We start from the raw sequence: 24,317 nt of genomic DNA on the forward strand, positions 1-24,317 counted from the left end.
GTGTTCCGTGTGCCGGGGGGAGGCCTGAGTCGCCGGCCTCGACGCCTCTCCCAGCGACCACAGCATTCTGTCTGGGAAGCCCGGCAGTTGAGAGACCCAGGGGTCCTGTGGGTGTTGGGTGTCCCCCGCCCAGCGACTGGCAGAGCGGGCAGGGAGAGTCCGCTGTGCCGCCTACGCTGCCCTTGGAATTGTGTGGGTCGGGGTTAGATTTCTGCTGTCTGCAGCCCAGGGCGGAGATGGGCGCCCCGGGACACTGAGCTGGGGTCCGGTGCGTGTGAAGGCTTCCTTAGGGCCCTGCCAGGAGAGGTGGGGCGGTTGAAGGGCGGTCCAGAGCCCCCATGGCAGGCGGGCGCCAGTCCAGGCCAGTGCCTGGAGACTCAGCGCCCTGCCTCCCGGCAAGCCTCGAGCCACCCAGACGACGGACCGTCCTTTAGGGGGTGTGGACGTCCTGGCCTGTGCGTGGGTAAGCCTAGTCCTCAGTGGGGCCTTCCCTGTCTCATTCGATTCGCAGTCGGCCCGACGGCTCTGGATCGGGAGCGGCCTTCCCTAGGTCCTGCCCTGCCCAGGTAGGTCTCCCGACCCCGTGAAGGCCCCGCCCCGGGGCTGGGATCCCGGGCAGACTTCCCCGCTATCCCGGGAGGCCCAGGGCTGGGCCGCGTGGTGCCCGCACACCCACTGCCCCCCTCGGCCCCGTGTGTCTATGGGCCCGGTGGCAGCATGGCCTCCAAGCGTGCGAGTGACACGGAGGGGGCTGTGGCCTGCCCCCACCCCTGGGGAGGCCGTCCCGGGATCCGTGCGGACCCAGTGGCCCCGTAGGACGTCCTGCAGTCCGGGTGGCTGTCCCGCTTTCCACGCGGAGGCTGACCGGAGTCTGGCCCGCAGTCACGACCCAACCACATCACTCAGCCTTCGCTGGGCGGCACGGGGACGGGTCCTCGGGGAATCCTGGGCCACTCCACAGAGGCTGCGGAGGCAGACTGTGGTGGGGGAGGGGTTCTGACGGTGGCCAGAGGGCTGTGCCACCTCGACAAGCCAGGTGCATTGGTGGTGCCAGGTGCGGCCTGGGCAGTCGATGCGTGCCGCAGAGCTCCTGCGAGGGTCCTGGAGTGCTTTGGGCGGGGTCAGAGCTCTGGGGTCCGAGTCCATTGTCTGCCCGGCCCCGGCCCGGCCGTGCCTGCGGCTCAGTCCGCGGCTCTCTCCAGCAACCCCTGCAGAGCTGAGAGCTGGCCTGTGGCGGGGGACGAGGACCGCCTCTGGGGCCCACGTGCCCATAGCCACGCAGGCACTGGCTTCCCTGGGCCGGCAGGCAGGGCCCGGGGCTCGACCACCTGCCGCGTTGGTGACCCTGCTGTGGTTTTCCTTCCCACCCCAGCGGGCCCGAACTCGAGCTGCCCCGGCTGGGGCAGTTCCCTGTCCCACGTGCAGCCATCGCGGGACCCCGTTGGCCGTGTCCTGCGGCCGGGCACGTGGCCGTGGCTTACTTCCAGGTCTGTGACAGTGCCTGGGGCCTCCGGCGGGAGGAATGCCACATCTTCCAGACCATAGACATGTTCGGTGAGTCCTCCCGGGGCACGGTGTCCCCGCTGAGCCACTGGGGCTCGTCCCTGGACAGCGCCAGTCTTCCTTCGCGGAGCCAGCCGCGAGGCTGAGTCCCGGGGCACAGGGCCGCCTGAAGCGGGGCGGGGGCGGGTGGAGCGGGGGGGCCGGCACACAGGGCCCGGGTCTTGTGAGACCCCATGGGTGGTGGGTGTGAAGCATATCCACGTTCACTGCGGTGTCCGGGTCGGGCCTGCCTCTGGGGTGTGGGTCACACTGTTTGGCCCTGCCTGACACGCAGCCTGCCAGGTCCCGCGGGGCACGTGGTTGCGGCCCCGGAGGCTATTCCAGGGCAGGGCCAGCGCCAGCGCCCGCAAGCCTGCGCGCTTCAGGCTGGCTAGGAAGAGGGGGCCACGCCAGCAGCCTTCAGCCTGCTTCCTTCCCAACCCGCAGACAGCCCCTGAAAGCCGCAGCTCCCAGCTGTGGCAAGCAGACAAGTGGTCCCTGGCTTTCGCATCAGCTGGCGGAGCGCCGCGCGCCAGAGCGCTCTGGAACGCTCTGCGTGCCCTGGGTGTTCCGTGTGCCGGGGGGAGGCCTGAGTCGCCGGCCTCGACGCCTCTCCCAGCGACCACAGCATTCTGTCTGGGAAGCCCGGCAGTTGAGAGACCCAGGGGTCCTGTGGGTGTTGGGTGTCCCCCGCCCAGCGACTGGCAGAGCGGGCAGGGAGAGTCCGCTGTGCCGCCTACGCTGCCCTTGGAATTGTGTGGGTCGGGGTTAGATTTCTGCTGTCTGCAGCCCAGGGCGGAGATGGGCGCCCCGGGACACTGAGCTGGGGTCCGGTGCGTGTGAAGGCTTCCTTAGGGCCCTGCCACGTGAGGTGGGGCGGTTGAAGGGCGGTCCAGAGCCCCCATGGCAGGCGGGCGCCAGTCCAGGCCAGTGCCTGGAGACTCAGCGCCCTGCCTCCCGGCAAGCCTCGAGCCACCCAGACGACGGACCGTCCTTTAGGGGGTGTGGACGTCCTGGCCTGTGCGTGGGTAAGCCTAGTCCTCAGTGGGGCCTTCCCTGTCTCATTCGATTCGCAGTCGGCCCGACGGCTCTGGATCGGGAGCGGCCTTCCCTAGGTCCTGCCCTGCCCAGGTAGGTCTCCCGACCCCGTGAAGGCCCCGCCCCGGGGCTGGGATCCCGGGCAGACTTCCCCGCTATCCCGGGAGGCCCAGGGCTGGGCCGCGTGGTGCCCGCACACCCACTGCCCCCCTCGGCCCCGTGTGTCTATGGGCCCGGTGGCAGCATGGCCTCCAAGCGTGCGAGTGACACGGAGAGGGCTGTGGCCTGCCCCCACCCCTGGGGAGGCCGTCCCGGGATCCGTGCGGACCCAGTGGCCCCGTAGGACGTCCTGCAGTCCGGGTGGCTGTCCCGCTTTCCACGCGGAGGCTGACCGGAGTCTGGCCCGCAGTCACGACCCAACCACATCACTCAGCCTTCGCTGGGCGGCACGGGGACGGGTCCTCGGGGAATCCTGGGCCACTCCACAGAGGCTGCGGAGGCAGACTGTGGTGGGGGAGGGGTTCTGACGGTGGCCAGAGGGCTGTGCCACCTCGACAAGCCAGGTGCATTGGTGGTGCCAGGTGCGGCCTGGGCAGTCGATGCGTGCCGCAGAGCTCCTGCGAGGGTCCTGGAGTGCTTTGGGCGGGGTCAGAGCTCTGGGGTCCGAGTCCATTGTCTGCCCGGCCCCGGCCCGGCCGTGCCTGCGGCTCAGTCCGCGGCTCTCTCCAGCAACCCCTTCAGAGCTGAGAGCTGGCCTGTGGCGGGGGACGAGGACCGCCTCTGGGGCCCACGTGCCCATAGCCACGCAGGCACTGGCTTCCCTGGGCCGGCAGGCAGGGCCCGGGGCTCGACCACCTGCCGCGTTGGTGACCCTGCTGTGGTTTTCCTTCCCACCCCAGCGGGCCCGAACTCGAGCTGCCCCGGCTGGGGCAGTTCCCTGTCCCACGTGCAGCCATCGCGGGACCCCGTTGGCCGTGTCCTGCGGCCGGGCACGTGGCCGTGGCTTACTTCCAGGTCTGTGACAGTGCCTGGGGCCTCCGGCGGGAGGAATGCCACATCTTCCAGACCATAGACATGTTCGGTGAGTCCTCCCGGGGCAGGGTGTCCCCGCTGAGCCACTGGGGCTCGTCCCTGGACAGCGCCAGTCTTCCTTCGCGGAGCCAGCCGCGAGGCTGAGTCCCGGGGCACAGGGCCGCCTGAAGCGGGGCGGGGGCGGGTGGAGCGGGGGGGCCGGCACACAGGGCCCGGGTCTTGTGAGACCCCATGGGTGGTGGGTGTGAAGCATATCCACGTTCACTGCGGTGTCCGGGTCGGGCCTGCCTCTGGGGTGTGGGTCACACTGTTTGGCCCTGCCTGACACGCAGCCTGCCAGGTCCCGCGGGGCACGTGGTTGCGGCCCCGGAGGCTATTCCAGGGCAGGGCCAGCGCCAGCGCCCGCAAGCCTGCGCGCTTCAGGCTGGCTAGGAAGAGGGGGCCACGCCAGCAGCCTTCAGCCTGCTTCCTTCCCAACCCGCAGACAGCCCCTGAAAGCCGCAGCTCCCAGCTGTGGCAAGCAGACAAGTGGTCCCTGGCTTTCGCATCAGCTGGCGGAGCGCCGCGCGCCAGAGCGCTCTGGAACGCTCTGCGTGCCCTGGGTGTTCCGTGTGCCGGGGGGAGGCCTGAGTCGCCGGCCTCGACGCCTCTCCCAGCGACCACAGCATTCTGTCTGGGAAGCCCGGCAGTTGAGAGACCCAGGGGTCCTGTGGGTGTTGGGTGTCCCCCGCCCAGCGACTGGCAGAGCGGGCAGGGAGAGTCCGCTGTGCCGCCTACGCTGCCCTTGGAATTGTGTGGGTCGGGGTTAGATTTCTGCTGTCTGCAGCCCAGGGCGGAGATGGGCGCCCCGGGACACTGAGCTGGGGTCCGGTGCGTGTGAAGGCTTCCTTAGGGCCCTGCCAGGAGAGGTGGGGCGGTTGAAGGGCGGTCCAGAGCCCCCATGGCAGGCGGGCGCCAGTCCAGGCCAGTGCCTGGAGACTCAGCGCCCTGCCTCCCGGCAAGCCTCGAGCCACCCAGACGACGGACCGTCCTTTAGGGGGTGTGGACGTCCTGGCCTGTGCGTGGGTAAGCCTAGTCCTCAGTGGGGCCTTCCCTGTCTCATTCGATTCGCAGTCGGCCCGACGGCTCTGGATCGGGAGCGGCCTTCCCTAGGTCCTGCCCTGCCCAGGTAGGTCTCCCGACCCCGTGAAGGCCCCGCCCCGGGGCTGGGATCCCGGGCAGACTTCCCCGCTATCCCGGGAGGCCCAGGGCTGGGCCGCGTGGTGCCCGCACACCCACTGCCCCCCTCGGCCCCGTGTGTCTATGGGCCCGGTGGCAGCATGGCCTCCAAGCGTGCGAGTGACACGGAGAGGGCTGTGGCCTGCCCCCACCCCTGGGGAGGCCGTCCCGGGATCCGTGCGGACCCAGTGGCCCCGTAGGACGTCCTGCAGTCCGGGTGCCTGTCCCGCTTTCCACGCGGAGGCTGACCGGAGCCTGGCCCGCAGTCACGACCCAACCACATCACTCAGCCTTCGCTGGGCGGCACGGGGACGGGTCCTCGGGGAATCCTGGGCCACTCCACAGAGGCTGCGGAGGCAGACTGTGGTGGGGGAGGGGTTCTGACGGTGGCCAGAGGGCTGTGCCACCTCGACAAGCCAGGTGCATTGGTGGTGCCAGGTGCGGCCTGGGCAGTCGATGCGTGCCGCAGAGCTCCTGCGAGGGTCCTGGAGTGCTTTGGGCGGGGTCAGAGCTCTGGGGTCCGAGTCCATTGTCTGCCCGGCCCCGGCCCGGCCGTGCCTGCGGCTCAGTCCGCGGCTCTCTCCAGCAACCCCTTCAGAGCTGAGAGCTGGCCTGTGGCGGGGGACGAGGACCGCCTCTGGGGCCCACGTGCCCATAGCCACGCACGCACTGGCTTCCCTGGGCCGGCAGGCAGGGCCCGGGGCTCGACCACCTGCCGCGTTGGTGACCCTGCTGTGGTTTTCCTTCCCACCCCAGCGGGCCCGAACTCGAGCTGCCCCGGCTGGGGCAGTTCCCTGTCCCACGTGCAGCCATCGCGGGACCCCGTTGGCCGTGTCCTGCGGCCGGGCACGTGGCCGTGGCTTACCTCCAGGTCTGTGACAGTGCCTGGGGCCTCCGGCGGGAGGAATGCCACATCTTCCAGACCATAGACATGTTCGGTGAGTCCTCCCGGGGCAGGGTGTCCCCGCTGAGCCACTGGGGCTCATCCCTGGACAGCGCCAGTCTTCCTTCGCGGAGCCAGCCGCGAGGCTGAGTCCCGGGGCACAGGGCCGCCTGAAGCGGGGCGGGGGCGGGTGGAGCGGGGGGGCCGGCACACAGGGCCCGGGTCTTGTGAGACCCCATGGGTGGTGGGTGTGAAGCATATCCACGTTCACTGCGGTGTCCGGGTCGGGCCTGCCTCTGGGGTGTGGGTCACACTGTTTGGCCCTGCCTGACACGCAGCCTGCCAGATCCCGCGGGGCACGTGGTTGCGGCCCCGGAGGCTATTCCAGGGCAGGGCCAGCGCCAGCGCCCGCAAGCCTGCGCGCTTCAGGCTGGCTAGGAAGAGGGGGCCACGCCAGCAGCCTTCAGCCTGCTTCCTTCCCAACCCGCAGACAGCCCCTGAAAGCCGCAGCTCCCAGCTGTGGCAAGCAGACAAGTGGTCCCTGGCTTTCGCATCAGCTGGCGGAGCGCCGCGCGCCAGAGCGCTCTGGAACGCTCTGCGTGCCCTGGGTGTTCCGTGTGCCGGGGGGAGGCCTGAGTCGCCGGCCTCGACGCCTCTCCCAGCGACCACAGCATTCTGTCTGGGAAGCCCGGCAGTTGAGAGACCCAGGGGTCCTGTGGGTGTTGGGTGTCCCCCGCCCAGCGACTGGCAGAGCGGGCAGGGAGAGTCCGCTGTGCCGCCTACGCTGCCCTTGGAATTGTGTGGGTCGGGGTTAGATTTCTGCTGTCTGCAGCCCAGGGCGGAGATGGGCGCCCCGGGACACTGAGCTGGGGTCCGGTGCGTGTGAAGGCTTCCTTAGGGCCCTGCCAGGAGAGGTGGGGCGGTTGAAGGGCGGTCCAGAGCCCCCATGGCAGGCGGGCGCCAGTCCAGGCCAGTGCCTGGAGACTCAGCGCCCTGCCTCCCGGCAAGCCTCGAGCCACCCAGACGACGGACCGTCCTTTAGGGGGTGTGGACGTCCTGGCCTGTGCGTGGGTAAGCCTAGTCCTCAGTGGGGCCTTCCCTGTCTCATTCGATTCGCAGTCGGCCCGACGGCTCTGGATCGGGAGCGGCCTTCCCTAGGTCCTGCCCTGCCCAGGTAGGTCTCCCGACCCCGTGAAGGCCCCGCCCCGGGGCTGGGATCCCGGGCAGACTTCCCCGCTATCCCGGGAGGCCCAGGGCTGGGCCGCGTGGTGCCCGCACACCCACTGCCCCCCTCGGCCCCGTGTGTCTATGGGCCCGGTGGCAGCATGGCCTCCAAGCGTGCGAGTGACACGGAGAGGGCTGTGGCCTGCCCCCACCCCTGGGGAGGCCGTCCCGGGATCCGTGCGGACCCAGTGGCCCCGTAGGACGTCCTGCAGTCCGGGTGCCTGTCCCGCTTTCCACGCGGAGGCTGACCGGAGCCTGGCCCGCAGTCACGACCCAACCACATCACTCAGCCTTCGCTGGGCGGCACGGGGACGGGTCCTCGGGGAATCCTGGGCCACTCCACAGAGGCTGCGGAGGCAGACTGTGGTGGGGGAGGGGTTCTGACGGTGGCCAGAGGGCTGTGCCACCTCGACAAGCCAGGTGCATTGGTGGTGCCAGGTGCGGCCTGGGCAGTCGATGCGTGCCGCAGAGCTCCTGCGAGGGTCCTGGAGTGCTTTGGGCGGGGTCAGAGCTCTGGGGTCCGAGTCCATTGTCTGCCCGGCCCCGGCCCGGCCGTGCCTGCGGCTCAGTCCGCGGCTCTCTCCAGCAACCCCTTCAGAGCTGAGAGCTGGCCTGTGGCGGGGGACGAGGACCGCCTCTGGGGCCCACGTGCCCATAGCCACGCACGCACTGGCTTCCCTGGGCCGGCAGGCAGGGCCCGGGGCTCGACCACCTGCCGCGTTGGTGACCCTGCTGTGGTTTTCCTTCCCACCCCAGCGGGCCCGAACTCGAGCTGCCCCGGCTGGGGCAGTTCCCTGTCCCACGTGCAGCCATCGCGGGACCCCGTTGGCCGTGTCCTGCGGCCGGGCACGTGGCCGTGGCTTACCTCCAGGTCTGTGACAGTGCCTGGGGCCTCCGGCGGGAGGAATGCCACATCTTCCAGACCATAGACATGTTCGGTGAGTCCTCCCGGGGCAGGGTGTCCCCGCTGAGCCACTGGGGCTCATCCCTGGACAGCGCCAGTCTTCCTTCGCGGAGCCAGCCGCGAGGCTGAGTCCCGGGGCACAGGGCCGCCTGAAGCGGGGCGGGGGCGGGTGGAGCGGGGGGGCCGGCACACAGGGCCCGGGTCTTGTGAGACCCCATGGGTGGTGGGTGTGAAGCATATCCACGTTCACTGCGGTGTCCGGGTCGGGCCTGCCTCTGGGGTGTGGGTCACACTGTTTGGCCCTGCCTGACACGCAGCCTGCCAGGTCCCGCGGGGCACGTGGTTGCGGCCCCGGAGGCTATTCCAGGGCAGGGCCAGCGCCAGCGCCCGCAAGCCTGCGCGCTTCAGGCTGGCTAGGAAGAGGGGGCCACGCCAGCAGCCTTCAGCCTGCTTCCTTCCCAACCCGCAGACAGCCCCTGAAAGCCGCAGCTCCCAGCTGTGGCAAGCAGACAAGTGGTCCCTGGCTTTCGCATCAGCTGGCGGAGCGCCGCGCGCCAGAGCGCTCTGGAACGCTCTGCGTGCCCTGGGTGTTCCGTGTGCCGGGGGGAGGCCTGAGTCGCCGGCCTCGACGCCTCTCCCAGCGACCACAGCATTCTGTCTGGGAAGCCCGGCAGTTGAGAGACCCAGGGGTCCTGTGGGTGTTGGGTGTCCCCCGCCCAGCGACTGGCAGAGCGGGCAGGGAGAGTCCGCTGTGCCGCCTACGCTGCCCTTGGAATTGTGTGGGTCGGGGTTAGATTTCTGCTGTCTGCAGCCCAGGGCGGAGATGGGCGCCCCGGGACACTGAGCTGGGGTCCGGTGCGTGTGAAGGCTTCCTTAGGGCCCTGCCAGGAGAGGTGGGGCGGTTGAAGGGCGGTCCAGAGCCCCCATGGCAGGCGGGCGCCAGTCCAGGCCAGTGCCTGGAGACTCAGCGCCCTGCCTCCCGGCAAGCCTCGAGCCACCCAGACGACGGACCGTCCTTTAGGGGGTGTGGACGTCCTGGCCTGTGCGTGGGTAAGCCTAGTCCTCAGTGGGGCCTTCCCTGTCTCATTCGATTCGCAGTCGGCCCGACGGCTCTGGATCGGGAGCGGCCTTCCCTAGGTCCTGCCCTGCCCAGGTAGGTCTCCCGACCCCGTGAAGGCCCCGCCCCGGGGCTGGGATCCCGGGCAGACTTCCCCGCTATCCCGGGAGGCCCAGGGCTGGGCCGCGTGGTGCCCGCACACCCACTGCCCCCCTCGGCCCCGTGTGTCTATGGGCCCGGTGGCAGCATGGCCTCCAAGCGTGCGAGTGACACGGAGAGGGCTGTGGCCTGCCCCCACCCCTGGGGAGGCCGTCCCGGGATCCGTGCGGACCCAGTGGCCCCGTAGGACGTCCTGCAGTCCGGGTGCCTGTCCCGCTTTCCACGCGGAGGCTGACCGGAGCCTGGCCCGCAGTCACGACCCAACCACATCACTCAGCCTTCGCTGGGCGGCACGGGGACGGGTCCTCGGGGAATCCTGGGCCACTCCACAGAGGCTGCGGAGGCAGACTGTGGTGGGGGAGGGGTTCTGACGGTGGCCAGAGGGCTGTGCCACCTCGACAAGCCAGGTGCATTGGTGGTGCCAGGTGCGGCCTGGGCAGTCGATGCGTGCCGCAGAGCTCCTGCGAGGGTCCTGGAGTGCTTTGGGCGGGGTCAGAGCTCTGGGGTCCGAGTCCATTGTCTGCCCGGCCCCGGCCCGGCCGTGCCTGCGGCTCAGTCCGCGGCTCTCTCCAGCAACCCCTTCAGAGCTGAGAGCTGGCCTGTGGCGGGGGACGAGGACCGCCTCTGGGGCCCACGTGCCCATAGCCACGCACGCACTGGCTTCCCTGGGCCGGCAGGCAGGGCCCGGGGCTCGACCACCTGCCGCGTTGGTGACCCTGCTGTGGTTTTCCTTCCCACCCCAGCGGGCCCGAACTCGAGCTGCCCCGGCTGGGGCAGTTCCCTGTCCCACGTGCAGCCATCGCGGGACCCCGTTGGCCGTGTCCTGCGGCCGGGCACGTGGCCGTGGCTTACCTCCAGGTCTGTGACAGTGCCTGGGGCCTCCGGCGGGAGGAATGCCACATCTTCCAGACCATAGACATGTTCGGTGAGTCCTCCCGGGGCAGGGTGTCCCCGCTGAGCCACTGGGGCTCATCCCTGGACAGCGCCAGTCTTCCTTCGCGGAGCCAGCCGCGAGGCTGAGTCCCGGGGCACAGGGCCGCCTGAAGCGGGGCGGGGGCGGGTGGAGCGGGGGGGCCGGCACACAGGGCCCGGGTCTTGTGAGACCCCATGGGTGGTGGGTGTGAAGCATATCCACGTTCACTGCGGTGTCCGGGTCGGGCCTGCCTCTGGGGTGTGGGTCACACTGTTTGGCCCTGCCTGACACGCAGCCTGCCAGGTCCCGCGGGGCACGTGGTTGCGGCCCCAGAGGCTATTCCAGGGCAGGGCCAGCGCCAGCGCCCGCAAGCCTGCGCGCTTCAGGCTGGCTAGGAAGAGGGGGCCACGCCAGCAGCCTTCAGCCTGCTTCCTTCCCAACCCGCAGACAGCCCCTGAAAGCCGCAGCTCCCAGCTGTGGCAAGCAGACAAGTGGTCCCTGGCTTTCGCATCAGCTGGCGGAGCGCCGCGCGCCAGAGCGCTCTGGAACGCTCTGCGTGCCCTGGGTGTTCCGTGTGCCGGGGGGAGGCCTGAGTCGCCGGCCTCGACGCCTCTCCCAGCGACCACAGCATTCTGTCTGGGAAGCCCGGCAGTTGAGAGACCCAGGGGTCCTGTGGGTGTTGGGTGTCCCCCGCCCAGCGACTGGCAGAGCGGGCAGGGAGAGTCCGCTGTGCCGCCTACGCTGCCCTTGGAATTGTGTGGGTCGGGGTTAGATTTCTGCTGTCTGCAGCCCAGGGCGGAGATGGGCGCCCCGGGACACTGAGCTGGGGTCCGGTGCGTGTGAAGGCTTCCTTAGGGCCCTGCCAGGAGAGGTGGGGCGGTTGAAGGGCGGTCCAGAGCCCCCATGGCAGGCGGGCGCCAGTCCAGGCCAGTGCCTGGAGACTCAGCGCCCTGCCTCCCGGCAAGCCTCGAGCCACCCAGACGACGGACCGTCCTTTAGGGGGTGTGGACGTCCTGGCCTGTGCGTGGGTAAGCCTAGTCCTCAGTGGGGCCTTCCCTGTCTCATTCGATTCGCAGTCGGCCCGACGGCTCTGGATCGGGAGCGGCCTTCCCTAGGTCCTGCCCTGCCCAGGTAGGTCTCCCGACCCCGTGAAGGCCCCGCCCCGGGGCTGGGATCCCGGGCAGACTTCCCCGCTATCCCGGGAGGCCCAGGGCTGGGCCGCGTGGTGCCCGCACACCCACTGCCCCCCTCGGCCCCGTGTGTCTATGGGCCCGGTGGCAGCATGGCCTCCAAGCGTGCGAGTGACACGGAGAGGGCTGTGGCCTGCCCCCACCCCTGGGGAGGCCGTCCCGGGATCCGTGCGGACCCAGTGGCCCCGTAGGACGTCCTGCAGTCCGGGTGGCTGTCCCGCTTTCCACGCGGAGGCTGACCGGAGTCTGGCCCGCAGTCACGACCCAACCACATCACTCAGCCTTCGCTGGGCGGCACGGGGACGGGTCCTCGGGGAATCCTGGGCCACTCCACAGAGGCTGCGGAGGCAGACTGTGGTGGGGGAGGGGTTCTGACGGTGGCCAGAGGGCTGTGCCACCTCGACAAGCCAGGTGCATTGGTGGTGCCAGGTGCGGCCTGGGCAGTCGATGCGTGCCGCAGAGCTCCTGCGAGGGTCCTGGAGTGCTTTGGGCGGGGTCAGAGCTCTGGGGTCCGAGTCCATTGTCTGCCTTGCCCCGGCCCCGGGCCCGGGCCCGGCCCGGCCCGGCCGTGTCTGCGGCTCAGTCCGCGGCTGTCTCCAGCAACCCCTGCAGAGCTGAGAGCTGGCCTGTGGCGGGGGACGAGGACCGCCTCTGGGGCCCACGTGCCCATAGCCACGCACGCACTGGCTTCCCTGGGCCGGCAGGCAGGGCCCGGGGCTCGACCACCTGCCGCGTTGGTGACCCTGCTGTGGTTTTCCTTCCCACCCCAGCGGGCCCGAACTCGAGCTGCCCCGGCTGGGGCAGTTCCCTGTCCCATGTGCAGCCATCGCGGGACCCCGTTGGCCGTGTCCTGCGGCCGGGCACGTGGCCGTGGCTTACCTCCAGGTCTGTGACAGCGCCTGGGGCCTACGGCGGGAGGAATGCCACATCTTCCAGACCATAGACATGTTCGGTGAGTCCTCCCGGGGCACGGTGTCCCCGCTGAGCCACTGGGGCTCGTCCCTGGACAGCGCCAGTCTTCCTTCGCGGAGCCAGCCGCGAGGCTGAGTCCCGGGGCACAGGGCCGCCTGAAGCGGGGGGGCGGGTGGAGGGGGGGGCCGGCACACAGGGCCCAGGTCTTGTGAGACCCCATGGGTGGTGGGTGTGAAGCATATCCACGTTCACTGCGGTGTCCGGGTCGGGCCTGCCTCTGGGGTGTGGGTCACACTGTTTGGCCCTGCCTGACACGCAGCCTGCCAGGTCCCGCGGGGCACGTGGTTGCGGTCCCAGAGGCTATTCCAGGGCAGGGCCAGCGCCCGCAAGCCTGCGCGCTTCACAGGCTGCCTAGGAAGAGGGGGCCACGCCAGCAGCCTTCAGCCTGCTTCCTTGCCAACCCGCAGACAGCCCCTGAAAGCCACAGCTCCCAGCTGTGGCAAGCAGACAAGTGGTCCCTGGCTTTCGCATCAGCTGGCGGAGCGCCGAGCGCCAGAGCGCTCTGGAACCACAGCTCTGCGTGCCCTGGGTGTTCCGTGTGCCGGGGGGAGGCCTGAGTCGCCGGCCTCGACGCCTCTCCCAGCGACCACGGCATTCTGGGAAGCCCGGCAGTTGAGAGACCCAGGGGTCCTGTGGGTGTTGGGTGTCCCCCGCCCAGCGACTGGCAGGGCGGGCAGGGAGAGTCCGCTGTCCCGCCTACGCTGCCCTTGGAATTGTGTGGGTCGGGGTTAGATTTCTGCTGTCGGCAGCCCAGGGCGGAGATGGGCGCCCCAGGACACTGAGCTGGGGTCCGGTGCGTGTGAAGGCTTCCTTAGGGCCCTGCCCCGTGAGGTGGGGCGGTTGAAGGGTGGTCCAGAGCCCCCATGGCAGGCGGGCGCCAGTCCAGGCCAGTGCCTGGAGACTCAGCGCCCTGCCTCCAGGCAAGCCTCGAGCCACCAAGACGACGGGCCGTCCTTTAGGGGGTGTGGACGTCCTGGCCTGTGCGTGGGTAAGCCTAGTCCTCAGTGGGGCCTTCCCTGTCTCATTCGATTCGCAGTCGGCCCGACGGCTCTGGATCGGGAGCGGCCTTCCCTAGGTCCTGCCCTGCCCAGGTAGGTCTCCCGACCCCGTGAAGGCCCCGCCCCGGGGCTGGGATCCCGGGCAGACTTCCCCGCTATCCCGGGAGGCCCAGGGCTGGGCCGCGTGGTGCCCGCACACCCACTGCCCCCCTCGGCCCCGTGTGTCTATGGGCCCGGTGGCAGCACGGCCTCCAAGCGTGCGAGTGACACGGAGGGGGCTGTGGCCTGCCCCCACCCCTGGGGAGGCCGTCCCGGGATCCCTGCGCACCCAGTGGCCCCGTAGGACGTCCTGCGGTCCGGGTGGCTGTCCCGCTTTCCACGCGGAGGCTGGCCCGCAGGCACGACACAACCACATCACTCAGCCTTCGGTGGGCGGCACGGGGACGGACGGGTCCTCGGGGAATCCTGGGCCACTCCACAGAGGCTGCGGAGGCAGACTGTGGTGGGGGAGGGGTTCTGACGGTGGCCCGAGGGCTGTCCCACCTCGACAAGCCAGGTGCATTGGTGGTGCCAGGTGCGGCCTGGGCAGTCGATGCGTGCCGCCAGAGCTCCTGCGAGGGTCCTGGAGTGCTTTGGGCGGGGTCAGAGCTCTGGGGTCCGAGTCCATTGTCTGCCCGGCCCCGGCCCGGCCGTGCCTGCGGCTCAGTCCGCGGCTCTCTCCAGCAACCCCTGCAGAGCTGAGAGCTGGCCTGTGGCGGGGGACGAGGACCGCCTCTGGGGCCCACGTGCCCATAGCCACGCACGCACTGGCTTCCCTGGGCCGGCAGGCAGGGCCCGGGGGTCGACCACCTGCCGCGTTGGTGACCCTGCTGTGGTTTTCCTTCCCACCCCAGCGGGCCCGAACTCGAGCTGCCCCGGCTGGGGCAGTTCCCTGTCCCACGTGCAGCCATCGCGGGACCCCGTTGGCCGTGTCCTGCGGCCGGGCACGTGGCCGTGGCTTACCTCCAGGTCTGTGACAGTGCCTGGGGCCTCCGGCGGGAGGAATGCCACATCTTCCAGACCATAGACATGTTCGGTGAGTCCTCCCGGGGCACGGTGTCCCCGCTGAGCCACTGGGGCTCGTCCCTGGACAGCGCCAGTCTTCCTTCGCGGAGCCAGCCGCGAGGCTGAGTCCCGGGGCACAGGGCCGCCTGAAGCGGGGCGGGGGCGGGTGGAGCGGGGGGGCCGGCACACAGGGCCCGGGTCTTGTGAGACCCCATGGGTGGTGGGTGTGAAGCATATCCACGTTCACTGCGGTGTCCGGGTCGGGCCTGCCTCTGGGGTGTGGGTCACACTGTTTGGCCCTGCCTGACACGCAGCCTGCCAGGTCCCGCGGGGCACGTGGTTGCGGCCCCGGAGGCTATTCCAGGGCAGGGCCAGCGCCAGCGCCCGCAAGCCTGCGCGCTTCAGGCTGGCTAGGAAGAGGGGGCCACGCCAGCAGCCTTCAGCCTGCTTCCTTCCCAACCCGCAGACAGCCCCTGAAAGCCGCAGCTCCCAGCTGTGGCAAGCAGACAAGTGGTCCCTGGCTTTCGCATCAGCTGGCGGAGCGCCGCGCGCCAGAGCGCTCTGGAACGCTCTGCGTGCCCTGGGTGTTCCGTGTGCCGGGGGGAGGCCTGAGTCGCCGGCCTCGACGCCTCTCCCAGCGACCACAGCATTCTGTCTGGGAAGCCCGGCAGTTGAGAGACCCAGGGGTCCTGTGGGTGTTGGGTGTCCCCCGCCCAGCGACTGGCAGAGCGGGCAGGGAGAGTCCGCTGTGCCGCCTACGCTGCCCTTGGAATTGTGTGGGTCGGGGTTAGATTTCTGCTGTCTGCAGCCCAGGGCGGAGATGGGCGCCCCGGGACACTGAGCTGGGGTCCGGTGCGTGTGAAGGCTTCCTTAGGGCCCTGCCAGGAGAGGTGGGGCGGTTGAAGGGCGGTCCAGAGCCCCCATGGCAGGCGGGCGCCAGTCCAGGCCAGTGCCTGGAGACTCAGCGCCCTGCCTCCCGGCAAGCCTCGAGCCACCCAGACGACGGACCGTCCTTTAGGGGGTGTGGACGTCCTGGCCTGTGCGTGGGTAAGCCTAGTCCTCAGTGGGGCCTTCCCTGTCTCATTCGATTCGCAGTCGGCCCGACGGCTCTGGATCGGGAGCGGCCTTCCCTAGGTCCTGCCCTGCCCAGGTAGGTCTCCCGACCCCGTGAAGGCCCCGCCCCGGGGCTGGGATCCCGGGCAGACTTCCCCGCTATCCCGGGAGGCCCAGGGCTGGGCCGCGTGGTGCCCGCACACCCACTGCCCCCCTCGGCCCCGTGTGTCTATGGGCCCGGTGGCAGCATGGCCTCCAAGCGTGCGAGTGACACGGAGAGGGCTGTGGCCTGCCCCCACCCCTGGGGAGGCCGTCCCGGGATCCGTGCGGACCCAGTGGCCCCGTAGGACGTCCTGCAGTCCGGGTGGCTGTCCCGCTTTCCACGCGGAGGCTGACCGGAGTCTGGCCCGCAGTCACGACCCAACCACATCACTCAGCCTTCGCTGGGCGGCACGGGGACGGGTCCTCGGGGAATCCTGGGCCACTCCACAGAGGCTGCGGAGGCAGACTGTGGTGGGGGAGGGGTTCTGACGGTGGCCAGAGGGCTGTGCCACCTCGACAAGCCAGGTGCATTGGTGGTGCCAGGTGCGGCCTGGGCAGTCGATGCGTGCCGCAGAGCTCCTGCGAGGGTCCTGGAGTGCTTTGGGCGGGGTCAGAGCTCTGGGGTCCGAGTCCATTGTCTGCCCGGCCCCGGCCCGGCCGTGCCTGCGGCTCAGTCCGCGGCTCTCTCCAGCAACCCCTGCAGAACTGAGAGCTGGCCTGTGGCGGGGGACGAGGACCGCCTCTGGGGCCCACGTGCCCATAGCCACGCAGGCACTGGCTTCCCTGGGCCGGCAGGCAGGGCCCGGGGCTCGACCACCTGCCGCGTTGGTGACCCTGCTGTGGTTTTCCTTCCCACCCCAGCGGGCCCGAACTCGAGCTGCCCCGGCTGGGGCAGTTCCCTGTCCCACGTGCAGCCATCGCGGGACCCCGTTGGCCGTGTCCTGCGGCCGGGCACGTGGCCGTGGCTTACCTCCAGGTCTGTGACAGTGCCTGGGGCCTCCGGCGGGAGGAATGCCACATCTTCCAGACCATAGACATGTTCGGTGAGTCCTCCCGGGGCAGGGTGTCCCCGCTGAGCCACTGGGGCTCATCCCTGGACAGCGCCAGTCTTCCTTCGCGGAGCCAGCCGCGAGGCTGAGTCCCGGGGCACAGGGCCGCCTGAAGCGGGGCGGGGGCGGGTGGAGCGGGGGGGCCGGCACACAGGGCCCGGGTCTTGTGAGACCCCATGGGTGGTGGGTGTGAAGCATATCCACGTTCACTGCGGTGTCCGGGTCGGGCCTGCCTCTGGGGTGTGGGTCACACTGTTTGGCCCTGCCTGACACGCAGCCTGCCAGGTCCCGCGGGGCACGTGGTTGCGGCCCCGGAGGCTATTCCAGGGCAGGGCCAGCGCCAGCGCCCGCAAGCCTGCGCGCTTCAGGCTGGCTAGGAAGAGGGGGCCACGCCAGCAGCCTTCAGCCTGCTTCCTTCCCAACCCGCAGACAGCCCCTGAAAGCCGCAGCTCCCAGCTGTGGCAAGCAGACAAGTGGTCCCTGGCTTTCGCATCAGCTGGCGGAGCGCCGCGCGCCAGAGCGCTCTGGAACGCTCTGCGTGCCCTGGGTGTTCCGTGTGCCGGGGGGAGGCCTGAGTCGCCGGCCTCGACGCCTCTCCCAGCGACCACAGCATTCTGTCTGGGAAGCCCGGCAGTTGAGAGACCCAGGGGTCCTGTGGGTGTTGGGTGTCCCCCGCCCAGCGACTGGCAGAGCGGGCAGGGAGAGTCCGCTGTGCCGCCTACGCTGCCCTTGGAATTGTGTGGGTCGGGGTTAGATTTCTGCTGTCTGCAGCCCAGGGCGGAGATGGGCGCCCCGGGACACTGAGCTGGGGTCCGGTGCGTGTGAAGGCTTCCTTAGGGCCCTGCCAGGAGAGGTGGGGCGGTTGAAGGGCGGTCCAGAGCCCCCATGGCAGGCGGGCGCCAGTCCAGGCCAGTGCCTGGAGACTCAGCGCCCTGCCTCCCGGCAAGCCTCGAGCCACCCAGACGACGGACCGTCCTTTAGGGGGTGTGGACGTCCTGGCCTGTGCGTGGGTAAGCCTAGTCCTCAGTGGGGCCTTCCCTGTCTCATTCGATTCGCAGTCGGCCCGACGGCTCTGGATCGGGAGCGGCCTTCCCTAGGTCCTGCCCTGCCCAGGTAGGTCTCCCGACCCCGTGAAGGCCCCGCCCCGGGGCTGGGATCCCGGGCAGACTTCCCCGCTATCCCGGGAGGCCCAGGGCTGGGCCGCGTGGTGCCCGCACACCCACTGCCCCCCTCGGCCCCGTGTGTCTATGGGCCCGGTGGCAGCATGGCCTCCAAGCGTGCGAGTGACACGGAGAGGGCTGTGGCCTGCCCCCACCCCTGGGGAGGCCGTCCCGGGATCCCTGCGCACCCAGTGGCCCCGTAGGACGTCCTGCAGTCCGGGTGCCTGTCCCGCTTTCCACGCGGAGGCTGACCGGAGCCTGGCCCGCAGTCACGACCCAACCACATCACTCAGCCTTCGCTGGGCGGCACGGGGACGGGTCCTCGGGGAATCCTGGGCCACTCCACAGAGGCTGCGGAGGCAGACTGTGGTGGGGGAGGGGTTCTGACGGTGGCCAGAGGGCTGTGCCACCTCGACAAGCCAGGTGCATTGGTGGTGCCAGGTGCGGCCTGGGCAGTCGATGCGTGCCGCAGAGCTCCTGCGAGGGTCCTGGAGTGCTTTGGGCGGGGTCAGAGCTCTGGGGTCCGAGTCCATTGTCTGCCCGGCCCCGGCCCGGCCGTGCCTGCGGCTCAGTCCGCGGCTCTCTCCAGCAACCCCTGCAGAGCTGAGAGCTGGCCTGTGGCGGGGGACGAGGACCGCCTCTGGGGCCCACGTGCCCATAGCCACGCAGGCACTGGCTTCCCTGGGCCGGCAGGCAGGGCCCGGGGCTCGACCACCTGCCGCGTTGGTGACCCTGCTGTGGTTTTCCTTCCCACCCCAGCGGGCCCGAACTCGAGCTGCCCCGGCTGGGGCAGTTCCCTGTCCCACGTGCAGCCATCGCGGGACCCCGTTGGCCGTGTCCTGCGGCCGGGCACGTGGCCGTGGCTTACTTCCAGGTCTGTGACAGTGCCTGGGGCCTCCGGCGGGAGGAATGCCACATCTTCCAGACCATAGACATGTTCGGTGAGTCCTCCCGGGGCAGGGTGTCCCCGCTGAGCCACTGGGGCTCATCCCTGGACAGCGCCAGTCTTCCTTCGCGGAGCCAGCCGCGAGGCTGAGTCCCGGGGCACAGGGCCGCCTGAAGCGGGGCGGGGGCGGGTGGAGCGGGGGGGCCGGCACACAGGGCCCGGGTCTTGTGAGACCCCATGGGTGGTGGGTGTGAAGCATATCCACGTTCACTGCGGTGTCCGGGTCGGGCCTGCCTCTGGGGTGTGGGTCACACTGTTTGGCCCTGCCTGACACGCAGCCTGCCAGGTCCCGCGGGGCACGTGGTTGCGGCCCCGGAGGCTATTCCAGGGCAGGGCCAGCGCCAGCGCCCGCAAGCCTGCGCGCTTCAGGCTGGCTAGGAAGAGGGGGCCACGCCAGCAGCCTTCAGCCTGCTTCCTTCCCAACCCGCAGACAGCCCCTGAAAGCCGCAGCTCCCAGCTGTGGCAAGCAGACAAGTGGTCCCTGGCTTTCGCATCAGCTGGCGGAGCGCCGCGCGCCAGAGCGCTCTGGAACGCTCTGCGTGCCCTGGGTGTTCCGTGTGCCGGGGGGAGGCCTGAGTCGCCGGCCTCGACGCCTCTCCCAGCGACCACAGCATTCTGTCTGGGAAGCCCGGCAGTTGAGAGACCCAGGGGTCCTGTGGGTGTTGGGTGTCCCCCGCCCAGCGACTGGCAGAGCGGGCAGGGAGAGTCCGCTGTGCCGCCTACGCTGCCCTTGGAATTGTGTGGGTCGGGGTTAGATTTCTGCTGTCTGCAGCCCAGGGCGGAGATGGGCGCCCCGGGACACTGAGCTGGGGTCCGGTGCGTGTGAAGGCTTCCTTAGGGCCCTGCCACGTGAGGTGGGGCGGTTGAAGGGCGGTCCAGAGCCCCCATGGCAGGCGGGCGCCAGTCCAGGCCAGTGCCTGGAGACTCAGCGCCCTGCCTCCCGGCAAGCCTCGAGCCACCCAGACGACGGACCGTCCTTTAGGGGGTGTGGACGTCCTGGCCTGTGCGTGGGTAAGCCTAGTCCTCAGTGGGGCCTTCCCTGTCTCATTCGATTCGCAGTCGGCCCGACGGCTCTGGATCGGGAGCGGCCTTCCCTAGGTCCTGCCCTGCCCAGGTAGGTCTCCCGACCCCGTGAAGGCCCCGCCCCGGGGCTGGGATCCCGGGCAGACTTCCCCGCTATCCCGGGAGGCCCAGGGCTGGGCCGCGTGGTGCCCGCACACCCACTGCCCCCCTCGGCCCCGTGTGTCTATGGGCCCGGTGGCAGCATGGCCTCCAAGCGTGCGAGTGACACGGAGAGGGCTGTGGCCTGCCCCCACCCCTGGGGAGGCCGTCCCGGGATCCCTGCGCACCCAGTGGCCCCGTAGGACGTCCTGCAGTCCGGGTGCCTGTCCCGCTTTCCACGCGGAGGCTGACCGGAGCCTGGCCCGCAGTCACGACCCAACCACATCACTCAGCCTTCGCTGGGCGGCACGGGGACGGGTCCTCGGGGAATCCTGGGCCACTCCACAGAGGCTGCGGAGGCAGACTGTGGTGGGGGAGGGGTTCTGACGGTGGCCAGAGGGCTGTGCCACCTCGACAAGCCAGGTGCATTGGTGGTGCCAGGTGCGGCCTGGGCAGTCGATGCGTGCCGCAGAGCTCCTGCGAGGGTCCTGGAGTGCTTTGGGCGGGGTCAGAGCTCTGGGGTCCGAGTCCATTGTCTGCCCGGCCCCGGCCCGGCCGTGCCTGCGGCTCAGTCCGCGGCTCTCTCCAGCAACCCCTGCAGAGCTGAGAGCTGGCCTGTGGCGGGGGACGAGGACCGCCTCTGGGGCCCACGTGCCCATAGCCACGCAGGCACTGGCTTCCCTGGGCCGGCAGGCAGGGCCCGGGGCTCGACCACCTGCCGCGTTGGTGACCCTGCTGTGGTTTTCCTTCCCACCCCAGCGGGCCCGAACTCGAGCTGCCCCGGCTGGGGCAGTTCCCTGTCCCACGTGCAGCCATCGCGGGACCCCGTTGGCCGTGTCCTGCGGCCGGGCACGTGGCCGTGGCTTACTTCCAGGTCTGTGACAGTGCCTGGGGCCTCCGGCGGGAGGAATGCCACATCTTCCAGACCATAGACATGTTCGGTGAGTCCTCCCGGGGCAGGGTGTCCCCGCTGAGCCACTGGGGCTCATCCCTGGACAGCGCCAGTCTTCCTTCGCGGAGCCAGCCGCGAGGCTGAGTCCCGGGGCACAGGGCCGCCTGAAGCGGGGCGGGGGCGGGTGGAGCGGGGGGGCCGGCACACAGGGCCCGGGTCTTGTGAGACCCCATGGGTGGTGGGTGTGAAGCATATCCACGTTCACTGCGGTGTCCGGGTCGGGCCTGCCTCTGGGGTGTGGGTCACACTGTTTGGCCCTGCCTGACACGCAGCCTGCCAGGTCCCGCGGGGCACGTGGTTGCGGCCCCGGAGGCTATTCCAGGGCAGGGCCAGCGCCAGCGCCCGCAAGCCTGCGCGCTTCAGGCTGGCTAGGAAGAGGGGGCCACGCCAGCAGCCTTCAGCCTGCTTCCTTCCCAACCCGCAGACAGCCCCTGAAAGCCGCAGCTCCCAGCTGTGGCAAGCAGACAAGTGGTCCCTGGCTTTCGCATCAGCTGGCGGAGCGCCGCGCGCCAGAGCGCTCTGGAACGCTCTGCGTGCCCTGGGTGTTCCGTGTGCCGGGGGGAGGCCTGAGTCGCCGGCCTCGACGCCTCTCCCAGCGACCACAGCATTCTGTCTGGGAAGCCCGGCAGTTGAGAGACCCAGGGGTCCTGTGGGTGTTGGGTGTCCCCCGCCCAGCGACTGGCAGAGCGGGCAGGGAGAGTCCGCTGTGCCGCCTACGCTGCCCTTGGAATTGTGTGGGTCGGGGTTAGATTTCTGCTGTCTGCAGCCCAGGGCGGAGATGGGCGCCCCGGGACACTGAGCTGGGGTCCGGTGCGTGTGAAGGCTTCCTTAGGGCCCTGCCACGTGAGGTGGGGCGGTTGAAGGGCGGTCCAGAGCCCCCATGGCAGGCGGGCGCCAGTCCAGGCCAGTGCCTGGAGACTCAGCGCCCTGCCTCCCGGCAAGCCTCGAGCCACCCAGACGACGGACCGTCCTTTAGGGGGTGTGGACGTCCTGGCCTGTGCGTGGGTAAGCCTAGTCCTCAGTGGGGCCTTCCCTGTCTCATTCGATTCGCAGTCGGCCCGACGGCTCTGGATCGGGAGCGGCCTTCCCTAGGTCCTGCCCTGCCCAGGTAGGTCTCCCGACCCCGTGAAGGCCCCGCCCCGGGGCTGGGATCCCGGGCAGACTTCCCCGCTATCCCGGGAGGCCCAGGGCTGGGCCGCGTGGTGCCCGCACACCCACTGCCCCCCTCGGCCCCGTGTGTCTATGGGCCCGGTGGCAGCATGGCCTCCAAGCGTGCGAGTGACACGGAGAGGGCTGTGGCCTGCCCCCACCCCTGGGGAGGCCGTCCCGGGATCCGTGCGGACCCAGTGGCCCCGTAGGACGTCCTGCAGTCCGGGTGCCTGTCCCGCTTTCCACGCGGAGGCTGACCGGAGCCTGGCCCGCAGTCACGACCCAACCACATCACTCAGCCTTCGCTGGGCGGCACGGGGACGGGTCCTCGGGGAATCCTGGGCCACTCCACAGAGGCTGCGGAGGCAGACTGTGGTGGGGGAGGGGTTCTGACGGTGGCCAGAGGGCTGTGCCACCTCGACAAGCCAGGTGCATTGGTGGTGCCAGGTGCGGCCTGGGCAGTCGATGCGTGCCGCAGAGCTCCTGCGAGGGTCCTGGAGTGCTTTGGGCGGGGTCAGAGCTCTGGGGTCCGAGTCCATTGTCTGCCCGGCCCCGGCCCGGCCGTGCCTGCGGCTCAGTCCGCGGCTCTCTCCAGCAACCCCTGCAGAGCTGAGAGCTGGCCTGTGGCGGGGGACGAGGACCGCCTCTGGGGCCCACGTGCCCATAGCCACGCAGGCACTGGCTTCCCTGGGCCGGCAGGCAGGGCCCGGGGCTCGACCACCTGCCGCGTTGGTGACCCTGCTGTGGTTTTCCTTCCCACCCCAGCGGGCCCGAACTCGAGCTGCCCCGGCTGGGGCAGTTCCCTGTCCCACGTGCAGCCATCGCGGGACCCCGTTGGCCGTGTCCTGCGGCCGGGCACGTGGCCGTGGCTTACTTCCAGGTCTGTGACAGTGCCTGGGGCCTCCGGCGGGAGGAATGCCACATCTTCCAGACCATAGACATGTTCGGTGAGTCCTCCCGGGGCAGGGTGTCCCCGCTGAGCCACTGGGGCTCATCCCTGGACAGCGCCAGTCTTCCTTCGCGGAGCCAGCCGCGAGGCTGAGTCCCGGGGCACAGGGCCGCCTGAAGCGGGGCGGGGGCGGGTGGAGCGGGGGGGCCGGCACACAGGGCCCGGGTCTTGTGAGACCCCATGGGTGGTGGGTGTGAAGCATATCCACGTTCACTGCGGTGTCCGGGTCGGGCCTGCCTCTGGGGTGTGGGTCACACTGTTTGGCCCTGCCTGACACGCAGCCTGCCAGGTCCCGCGGGGCACGTGGTTGCGGCCCCGGAGGCTATTCCAGGGCAGGGCCAGCGCCAGCGCCCGCAAGCCTGCGCGCTTCAGGCTGGCTAGGAAGAGGGGGCCACGCCAGCAGCCTTCAGCCTGCTTCCTTCCCAACCCGCAGACAGCCCCTGAAAGCCGCAGCTCCCAGCTGTGGCAAGCAGACAAGTGGTCCCTGGCTTTCGCATCAGCTGGCGGAGCGCCGCGCGCCAGAGCGCTCTGGAACGCTCTGCGTGCCCTGGGTGTTCCGTGTGCCGGGGGGAGGCCTGAGTCGCCGGCCTCGACGCCTCTCCCAGCGACCACAGCATTCTGTCTGGGAAGCCCGGCAGTTGAGAGACCCAGGGGTCCTGTGGGTGTTGGGTGTCCCCCGCCCAGCGACTGGCAGAGCGGGCAGGGAGAGTCCGCTGTGCCGCCTACGCTGCCCTTGGAATTGTGTGGGTCGGGGTTAGATTTCTGCTGTCTGCAGCCCAGGGCGGAGATGGGCGCCCCGGGACACTGAGCTGGGGTCCGGTGCGTGTGAAGGCTTCCTTAGGGCCCTGCCAGGAGAGGTGGGGCGGTTGAAGGGCGGTCCAGAGCCCCCATGGCAGGCGGGCGCCAGTCCAGGCCAGTGCCTGGAGACTCAGCGCCCTGCCTCCCGGCAAGCCTCGAGCCACCCAGACGACGGACCGTCCTTTAGGGGGTGTGGACGTCCTGGCCTGTGCGTGGGTAAGCCTAGTCCTCAGTGGGGCCTTCCCTGTCTCATTCGATTCGCAGTCGGCCCGACGGCTCTGGATCGGGAGCGGCCTTCCCTAGGTCCTGCCCTGCCCAGGTAGGTCTCCCGACCCCGTGAAGGCCCCGCCCCGGGGCTGGGATCCCGGGCAGACTTCCCCGCTATCCCGGGAGGCCCAGGGCTGGGCCGCGTGGTGCCCGCACACCCACTGCCCCCCTCGGCCCCGTGTGTCTATGGGCCCGGTGGCAGCATGGCCTCCAAGCGTGCGAGTGACACGGAGGGGGCTGTGGCCTGCCCCCACCCCTGGGGAGGCCGTCCCGGGATCCGTGCGGACCCAGTGGCCCCGTAGGACGTCCTGCAGTCCGGGTGGCTGTCCCGCTTTCCACGCGGAGGCTGACCGGAGCCTGGCCCGCAGTCACGACCCAACCACATCACTCAGCCTTCGCTGGGCGGCACGGGGACGGGTCCTCGGGGAATCCTGGGCCACTCCACAGAGGCTGCGGAGGCAGACTGTGGTGGGGGAGGGGTTCTGACGGTGGCCAGAGGGCTGTGCCACCTCGACAAGCCAGGTGCATTGGTGGTGCCAGGTGCGGCCTGGGCAGTCGATGCGTGCCGCAGAGCTCCTGCGAGGGTCCTGGAGTGCTTTGGGCGGGGTCAGAGCTCT

The 24,317-nt window shown here is 70.2% G+C and overlaps 1 protein-coding gene across 20 annotated transcripts in view; it reads left to right on the forward strand.

Moving 5' to 3' along the window:
- The window catches only part of LOC103346732 (uncharacterized), a 94,900-nt gene that overhangs the window by 53,538 nt on the left and 17,045 nt on the right, over window positions 1–24,317 (forward strand). For all 20 annotated transcript variants that reach the window (XR_011381005.1, XR_011381006.1, XM_070054507.1 and 17 more), the window contains 23 exons: window positions 512–566; window positions 1,373–1,554; window positions 2,619–2,673; window positions 3,480–3,661; window positions 4,726–4,780; window positions 5,587–5,768; window positions 6,833–6,887; window positions 7,694–7,875; window positions 8,940–8,994; window positions 9,801–9,982; window positions 11,047–11,101; window positions 11,931–12,112; window positions 13,169–13,223; window positions 14,024–14,205; window positions 15,270–15,324; window positions 16,131–16,312; window positions 17,377–17,431; window positions 18,238–18,419; window positions 19,484–19,538; window positions 20,345–20,526; window positions 21,591–21,645; window positions 22,452–22,633; window positions 23,698–23,752. Coding sequence is in view for 18 of the 20 variants with exons in the window: in XM_070054507.1 (XP_069910608.1) it covers window positions 512–566; window positions 1,373–1,554; window positions 2,619–2,673; window positions 3,480–3,661; window positions 4,726–4,780; window positions 5,587–5,768; window positions 6,833–6,887; window positions 7,694–7,875; window positions 8,940–8,994; window positions 9,801–9,982; window positions 11,047–11,101; window positions 11,931–12,112; window positions 13,169–13,223; window positions 14,024–14,205; window positions 15,270–15,324; window positions 16,131–16,312; window positions 17,377–17,431; window positions 18,238–18,419; window positions 19,484–19,538; window positions 20,345–20,526; window positions 21,591–21,645; window positions 22,452–22,633; window positions 23,698–23,752 (2,662 nt within the window). In the remaining 2 variants the exon portion in view is untranslated. The remainder of the gene's footprint in view (window positions 1–511; window positions 567–1,372; window positions 1,555–2,618; window positions 2,674–3,479; window positions 3,662–4,725; window positions 4,781–5,586; window positions 5,769–6,832; window positions 6,888–7,693; window positions 7,876–8,939; window positions 8,995–9,800; window positions 9,983–11,046; window positions 11,102–11,930; window positions 12,113–13,168; window positions 13,224–14,023; window positions 14,206–15,269; window positions 15,325–16,130; window positions 16,313–17,376; window positions 17,432–18,237; window positions 18,420–19,483; window positions 19,539–20,344; window positions 20,527–21,590; window positions 21,646–22,451; window positions 22,634–23,697; window positions 23,753–24,317) is intronic.

The sequence above is a fragment of the Oryctolagus cuniculus genome, chromosome 12, assembly GCF_964237555.1.
Source record: "Oryctolagus cuniculus chromosome 12, mOryCun1.1, whole genome shotgun sequence".
NCBI lineage: Eukaryota > Metazoa > Chordata > Mammalia > Lagomorpha > Leporidae > Oryctolagus > Oryctolagus cuniculus.